At 56.5% G+C, this 8,056-nt stretch overlaps 1 protein-coding gene across 1 annotated transcript in view; it reads right to left on the minus strand.

Moving 5' to 3' along the window:
* The window catches only part of LOC137310359 (junctophilin-3-like), a 34,331-nt gene extending 32,146 nt beyond the window's left edge, over positions 1-2,185 (minus strand). The window contains exon 1 of the mRNA XM_067978207.1: positions 1,765-2,185. Within this exon, the coding sequence (XP_067834308.1) occupies positions 1,765-2,143 (379 nt within the window). The 5' untranslated portion in view covers positions 2,144-2,185. The remainder of the gene's footprint in view (positions 1-1,764) is intronic.
* Positions 2,186-8,056: the final 5,871 nt, after the last annotated feature.

Genomic DNA, 8,056 nt, shown 5'->3' on the forward strand with positions numbered 1-8,056 from the left:
ATGTGAAGGCCTTAGAGAGGGTGCAGAGGAGATTTACTAGAATGATTCCAGGGATGAGGGACTTTAGTTACGTGGATAGACTGGAGAAGCTGGGGTTGTTCTCCTTGGAACAGAGACGGTTGTGAGGAGATTTGATCGAGGTGTTCAAAATCATGAAGGGTCCAGACAGAGTAGATAGAGAGAAACTGTTCCCATTGGCGGAAGGGTCAAGAACCAGAGGACACAGATTTAAGGTGATTGGCAAAAGAACCAAAGGTGACATGAGGATAAACTTTTTTACCCAGCGAGTGGTTCTGATCTGGAATGCGCTGCCCGAGGGGGTGGTGGAGGCAGATTCAATCATGGCCTTCAAAAGGGAACTGGATAAATACTTGAAGGGAAAAGATTTGCAGGGCGGGGGTGGTGGAGTGGGACTAGCTGGATTGCTCTTGCAGAGAGCCGGCACGGACTCGACAGGCCAAATGGCCTCCTTCTGTGCTGTAACCTTCCTATGATTCTATGTGAGAGTGAGAGTGCGCGAGTGACAAAGAGAGTGAGAGGGAGGGATAGAGAATGACAGGTTGGGGAGGGAGGGAGGGAGGGAGGACGACAGGTGGAGGGAGGGAAGGAGGACGACAGGTGGAGGGAGGGAGGGAGGACGAGAGGTGGAGGGAGGGAGGGAGGACGACAGGTGGAGGGAGGGAGGGAGGACGAGAGGTGGGGGGAGGGAGGGAGGACGACAGGTGGGGGGAGGGAGGGAGGACGACAGGTGGGGGGAGGGAGGGAGGACGACAGGTGGAGGGAGGGAGGGAAGGAGGACGGCAGGTGGAGGGAGGGAGGGAGGACGACAGGTGGAGGGAGGGAGGGAGGACGACAGGTGGAGGGGAGGGAGGGAGGAGGACGACAGGTGGAGGGAGGGAGGGAAGGAGGACGACAGGTGGAGGGAGGGAGGGGAGGACGACAGGTGGAGGGAGGGAGGGAGGACGACAGGTGGAGGGAGGGAGGGAGGACGACAGGTGGAGGGAGGGAGGGAGGACGACAGGTGGAGGGAGGGAGGGAGGACGACAGGTGGAGGGAGGGAGGGAGGACGACAGGTGGAGGGGAGGGAGGACGCCAGGTGGAGGGAGGGGAGGACGACAGGTGGAGGGAGGGGAGGAGCGGGAGGACGACAGGTGGAGGGAGGGAGGGAGGGCGACAGGTGGAGGGAGGGAGGGAGGGCGACAGGAGGGGGGAGGGAGGGAGGACGACAGGTGGAGGGAGGGAGGGAGGGAGGACGACAGGTGGAGGGAGGGAGGGAGGACGACAGGTGGAGGGAGGGAGGGAGGACGACAGGTGGAGGAGGGAGGGAGGACGACAGGTGGAGGAGGGAGGGAGGACGACAGGTGGAGGGGGGGAGGGAGGACAGGTGGAGGGAGGGAGGGAGGACGACAGGTGGAGGGAGGGAGGGAGGACGACAGGTGGAGGGAGGGAGGGAGGACAGGTGGAGGAGGGAGGGAGGATGACAGGTGGAGGGAGGAAGGGAGGACGACAGGTGGAGGGAGGGAGGACGACAGGTGGAGGGAGGGAGGGAGGACGACAGGTGGAGGGAGGGAGGGAGGACGACAGGTGGAGGGAGGGAGGGAGGACGACAGGTGGAGGGAGGGAGGACGACAGGTGGAGGGAGGGAGGGAGGGAGGACGACAGGTGGAGGGAGGGAGGGAGGACGACAGGTGGAGGAGGGAGGGAGGACAGGTGGAGGGAGGGAGGGCGACAGGTGGAGGGAGGGGGCCGTGCCCCCAGACCTACCCCCGTCAGAGTACGTCTCCGTGCCGTAGCCGTCCTGCAGCCCACCGGTCCAGGTGCCCTCGTACTTGGTGCCCGAGACTCCCTCCTGCACTCCGTGCCTCCCCTTCAGCCCGTGAGTCCACTCCCCCGCATAGGTCCAGGCAGCCTTGTGCTCCTCTCCCACTCCGTGCCGTCTGCCCTGGCCCCATTGACCCCGGTAGGTGCTGCCGCTGGGCCAGGTGTAGATGCCCACCGCCTCGAAGCCATGGCTCCAGCCCCCGCTGTACTCCCCCTGCTGGCCTGGCCCGGTGCAGATGCCGTAGCCATGGGCCTTTCCGTCCTGCCAGTCACCGCAGTACGTCCCTCCATCATCAAAATCAAATCTCCCTCTCCTGGACATACATGAACTGGATTCTCCGTTGCCCACTTTCCTCCTGTTGGCATCAAGCCGGGTTTGGAGATGGGTCAGTCTCTCTCTCTCTCGCTCTGTGTCTCTCTCTCGCTCTCTCTCTCACCAACACCGACCTTCCTCGGACTCCCACTCTCTCTCTCCACCAACACCACCTTCCTCGGACTCGCACTCTCTCGTTCTCTCTCTCTCCGCCAACACAGATCTTCCTCGGACTCCCGCTCTCTCTCTCCGCCAACACTGGTCTTCCTCGGACTTCCGCTCTCTCTCTTCACCAACACCGATCTTCCTCGGACTCCCGCTCTCTCTTCACCAACACCGATCTTCCTCGACTCCCGCTCTCTCTCTTCACCAACACCGATCTTCCTCGGACTCCCGCTCTCTCTCTTCACCAACACCGATCTTCCTCGGACTCCCGCTCTCTCTCTTCACCAACACCGATCTTCCTCGGACTCCCGCTCTCTCTCTTCACCAACACCGATCTTCCTCGGACTCCCGCTCTCTCTCTTCACCAACACCGATCTTCCTCGGACTCCCGCTCTCTCTCTTCACCACACCGATCTTCCTCGGACTCCCGCTCTCTCTCTTCACCAACACCGATCTTCCTCGGACTCCCGCTCTCTCTCTTCACCAACACCGATCTTCCTCGGACTCCCGCTCTCTCTCTCCGCCAACACCGATCTTCCTTGGACTTCCGCTCTCTCTCTTCACCAACACCGATCTTCCTCGGACTCCCACTCTCTCTCTCCGCCAACACAGATCTTCCTCGGACTCCCACTCTCTCTCTCTCTCTCCGCCAACACAGATTTTCCTCGGACTCCCGCTCTCTCTCTCTCCGCCAACACTGGTCTTCCTCGGACTCCCACTCTCTCTCTCCGCCAACACAGATCTTCCTCGGACTCCCGCTCTCTCTCTCCGCCAACACCGGTCTTCCTTGGACTTCCGCTCTCTCTCTCCGCCAACACAGATCTTCCTCGGACTCCCGCTCTCTCTCTCCGCCAACACCGACCTTCCTCGGACTCCCGCTCTCTCTCTCCGCCAACACCGGTCTTCCTCGGAGTCTCTCTCTCTCTCTCTCAAAGGAGGAAGAAGTCTAGTACCACATGGTCAGCGACTCTGGGAACTTTGCGAACCACCAAAATGCTCTTGCGACCTGAAACACCCAAAATAAATTCACACAAAATTGCAGATTGAATAGAGATATTTTGCATTTCTACGGCACCTCTCGCAGAGTAAAACATCGGCGAGGCACTTCAACGGAGTGTAAATCAAACAAATATTTGACCCCGGGCCATGTAAAAAGATTTTAGGACAGGCGACCAAAAGCTCGGTCAAAGAGGTGGGTTTTAAGGAGCGTCTTAAGGAGGAGAGAGAGAGGGAGAGGTTTAGGGAGGGAATTCCAGAGCTCAGGGCCCCGGGCAGCTGAAGGCGTTGGAAATTGGGGACTCCCAGATGTCCCAAAGCTTCACAGCCAATGAAGAACTTTTGAAGTGTGCTCACTGTTGTAATGTAGGAAACGCGGCAGCCGACTTGCGCACAGCAAGATCCCACAAACAGCAACGAGATAATGACCAGATCGTCTGTTTAATTGGCGACGTTGGTCGAGAGATAAATATCGGCCCCAGGACCCCCGGGGAGAACTCCCCCACCCTGCTCTTCTTCAAAATAGTGGGCCGTGGGATCTTCTGCGTCCCACCCGAGAGGGGCAGACGGGGCCCTCGGTTTGAGGTCTCATCTGAAAGACGGCACCTCCGACAGTGCGGCGCTCCCTCTGTACCGCACTGGGAGGGTCAGCCTGCATTATGGGCTCGAGTCCCTGGAGGACGGGGGCTCGAACTCAGGACCTTCTGACTCCAGAGCAGCGAGCGAGCGAGAGAGAGAGAGAGAGAGAGACCGCAAACCACAGCAGGAGTATTGTGTCCAATTCTGGGCACCGCACTTTAGGAAGGATGTGACGGCCTCGGAGAGGGTGCGGAGGAGATTTACTCGAATGGTCCCAGGGATGAGGGACCTCAGTGATGTGGAGAGACTGGAGAAGCTGGGATTGTTCTCCTCAGAGCAGAGAAGGTTAAGGGGAGATTTGATCGAGGGTTCAAAATCAGGAAGAGAGTAAATAAGGAGAGACTGTTTCCAGGGGGGCAGGAGGGTCGGGAACCAGAGGACACGGATTTAAGATAATTGGGGAAAGAGCCAGAGGGGGAGATGAGGAGAATGTTTTTTTTACAGCGAGTTGTGATGATCTGGAATTCACTGCCTGAAAGGGCGGTGGGAGCAGATTCAATAATAACTTTCAAAAGGGGGAATCGGAGAAATACCGGAAGGGAAAAAAATTTACAGGGATACGGGGAAAGAGCAGGGGGGGAGTGGGACTGATTGGATAGATCTTTCAAAGAGCCAGCACAGGCAGGATGGGCCGAATTGCCGCCTCCTGTGCTGGAAGATTTCAATTTGGGGTTAAAAAAAATAAAACCAATTCCCTCTCCTCCTCCTCCTCCAGCCCATAACCACCACCAGCATCACCCAAATCCAGATCCAGGAGAATGGGAAGGGAGCGACACTTTAAATCCACAATCAGAAAACCTGCCAAGAAAGCAAAGTCTAATTCAGCAATTTTTTCCAACCCTCTCTCTCTCTCTCCCTCCCTCTTTTGCTCTTGTCACTGCAGACTTGAAAACCCCTCCTCTTCTCCCCTCAAAAAAAAAATACAATTCCTTCCAGAATAAATTTGCAAAAAGGTGAGGATAGGAGAGAGAGAGGGAGTCGCAGAGCGGATTAATCACAAGACGAGTCTGAAATTTTTCTGTCCTTTTTATATCAGAAAAAAAAGCATTTGCATTGAAAAAATTCCAATCAAATTGCATCCCAACCCTCCCAAAAATAATACACACACACAAAATCCTTTCTTTAAAATCTGGAAATTGCTTCCCCGCTCCGGTTTTATTTGTTTTGTTAAAATATTAATCAATGCATTTTTATTTTGCACTGTTTAATAATCGTCTTTGTACCTGGCAGCAAACAGGAATTCCCAAATTCGAGCTGCAAATCCATCGAATTGGTCCTTTTCATTCCATCCCTGCTTATTCCGGATGTGTCACTTTCCCCTGGTCAATTTCACAGGTTCTGGTCAATTTCAGGAGGTGGGTGTGTATTTTTTTTCCTGTGGGAGGGGGGTTTGAGGGTTTATTTTTGCTGCTGGGAGGGAGGGAGGGAGGGAGGGTTTGCAGATTTACCTTTCTCTCTCTCTCTTCAACGCTAATCGAGGCTCGGTGATGTCAGTGCAGGCGGGCTGGCTAGAGGGAGGGAATGCGTGAGAGGCAGACAGGGAGAGAGAGCCAGACAGACAGAGAGAGAGGGAGAGACAGAGAGAGAGGGAGAGACAGGGAGAGAGCCAGACAGACAGACAGAGAGAGAGAGGGAGAGACAGGGAGAGAGGGGAGACAGGGAGAGAGAGGAGGGAGAGAGAGAGAGGAGGGAGAGAGAGGGAGAGAGAGACAGGAGAGAGCCAGACAGACACAGAGAGAGGAGGAGAGACAGAGAGACAGGGAGAGAGCCAGACAGACAGACAGAGAGAGGGAGAGAGAGACAGGGAGAGAGAGGGAGATACAGAGAGAGAGAGGAGGGAGAGAGAGAGGGAGAGACAGGGAGAGAGCCAGACAGACAGAGAGAGGGAGAGAGCCAGACAGACAGAGAGAGAGAGGGAGAGAGAGACAGGGAGAGAGAGGGAGATACAGAGAGAGAGAGGAGGGAGAGACAGGGAGAGAGCCAGGCAGACACAGAGAGAGGGAGGGAGAGAGAGGGAGAGACACAGAGAGAGAGGGAGAGAGAGGGAGAGGGAGAGAGGGAGAGAGAGACAGGGAGAGAGCCAGACAGACACAGAGAGAGAGGAGAGACACAGAGAGAGAGGGAGACGGGGGGAGAGGGAGAGAGAGAGAGACAGGGAGAGAGACAGACAGACAGACAGAGAGAGAGAGAGGGAGAGACACAGAGAGAGAGGGAAAGTCACAGAGAGAGAGGGAGACAGGGAGAGAGAGGGAGACAGGGAGAGAGAGGGAGACAGGGAGAGAGGGAGACAGGGAGAGAGAGGAGACAGGGAGAGAGAGGGAGACAGGGAGAGAGAGGGAGACAGGGAGAGAGAGGGAGACAGGGGGAGAGAGAGAGAGAGAGAGGGAGACAGGGAGAGAGCCAGACAGACAGAGAGAGAAAGGGAGAGACACAGAGACAGAGAGAGAGAGGGAGAGACAGAGAGAGAGAGGGAGAGACAGAGAGAGAGAGGGAGAGACAGAGAGAGAGAGGGAGAGACAGAGAGAGAGAGGGAGAGACAGAGAGAGAGAGGGAGAGACAGAGAGAGAGAGGGAGAGACACAGAGAGAGAGAGAGAGAGGAGGGAGAGAGGAGAGGGAGAGAGAGGAGAGGGAGCGAGGGAGAGAGGGAGCGAGGAAGCGAGGAGCGAGAGAGAGGGAGCGAGAGAGAGGGAGCGAGGGAGCGAGAGAGAGGGAGCGAGGAGCGAGAGAGAGGGAGCGAGGGAGCGAGAGAGAGGAGCGAGGGAGCGAGAGAGAGGGAGCGAGGGAGCGAGGGAGCGAGAGAGAGGGAGAGAGGAGCGAGGGAGCGAGAGAGAGGGAGCGAGAGAGAGGGAGACAGGGAGAGAGAGGGAGACAGGGAGAGACCCAGACAGACAGAGAGGGAGGGAGAGAGGGAGAGAAAGAGGGAGGGAGAGAGGGAGAGAAGGAGACAGGGAGAGAGGGAGAGAGAGACAGGGAGAGAGGAGAAAAAGAGAGAGAGAGAGACAGGGAGAGAGGGAGAAAAAGAGAGAGAGAGAGAGACAGGGAGAGAGGGAGAAAAAGAGAGAGAGAGAGAGAGACAGGGAGAGAGGAGAAAAAAAAAAGAGAGAGAGAGAGAGGGAGAGAGGGAGGGGAGAGGAGAGAGAGAGAGACAGGGAGACACCCAGACAGACAGAGAGAGAGAGGGAGACAGACAGAGAGAGAGGGAGAGGGAGACAGGGAGAGGGAGAGAGGGAGACAGGGAGAGAGGGAGAAAAAGAGAGGGAGAGACAGGGAGAGAGGGAGAAAAAGAGAGCGAGAGAGACAGGGAGAAAAGAAGAGAGAGAGAGAGACAGGGAGACGGAGAGAGAGACAGGGAGAGAGGGAGAAAAAGAGAGAGAGAGAGACAGGGAGAGAGGGAGAAAAAGAGAGAGAGAGAGACAGGGAGAGAGGGAGAAAAAGAGAGAGAGAGAGAGAGATAGGGAGAGAGGGAGAGAGAGACAGGGAGAGAGGGAGAGGGAGAGAGAGAGAGACGGAGAGAGGGAGGGGGAGAGGAGGGAGAGAGAGAGAGGGAGACAGGGAGACAGGGAGACAGTGAGACAGGGAGACAGTGAGACAGGGAGACAGTGAGACAGGGAGACAGTGAGACAGGGAGAGTGAGACAGGGAGAGTGAGACAGGGAGAGTGAGACAGGGAGAGACCCAGACAGGGAGACAGAGAGGGAGGGTGAGACTGAGAGAAAGGCAGACAGGGAGAGAGAGAGGTAGACAGGGAGGAAGACAGAGAGGGAGAGGGAGAGAGACCCCCAAATAGGGAGACAGGGAGGGAGAGACGCAGACAGGGAGGGAGAGACGCAGACAGGGAGGGAGAGACGCAGACAGGGAGGGAGAGACGCAGACAGGGAGGGAGAGACGCAGACAGGGAAAGAGGCAGATGGGGAGAGGGAGAGAGTGATAGTGGGACGGAGAAGAGAGAGAGGAAGAAATCGAGAGACGGAAAAAGAGAGACACAGAAATAGAGATGGAGAAAGAGAGAGACAGAGAAATAGAGAGACAGAGAAATAGAAAGAGAGAGAGACGGCGAGAGAGAGAAATAGAGATAGAAACGGAGAAATAGAGAGAGAGAGACGGAGAGAGACGGAGAGAGAA

Source organism: Heptranchias perlo, unplaced genomic scaffold, assembly GCF_035084215.1.
Source record: "Heptranchias perlo isolate sHepPer1 unplaced genomic scaffold, sHepPer1.hap1 HAP1_SCAFFOLD_244, whole genome shotgun sequence".
NCBI classification, from domain to species: domain Eukaryota; kingdom Metazoa; phylum Chordata; class Chondrichthyes; order Hexanchiformes; family Hexanchidae; genus Heptranchias; species Heptranchias perlo.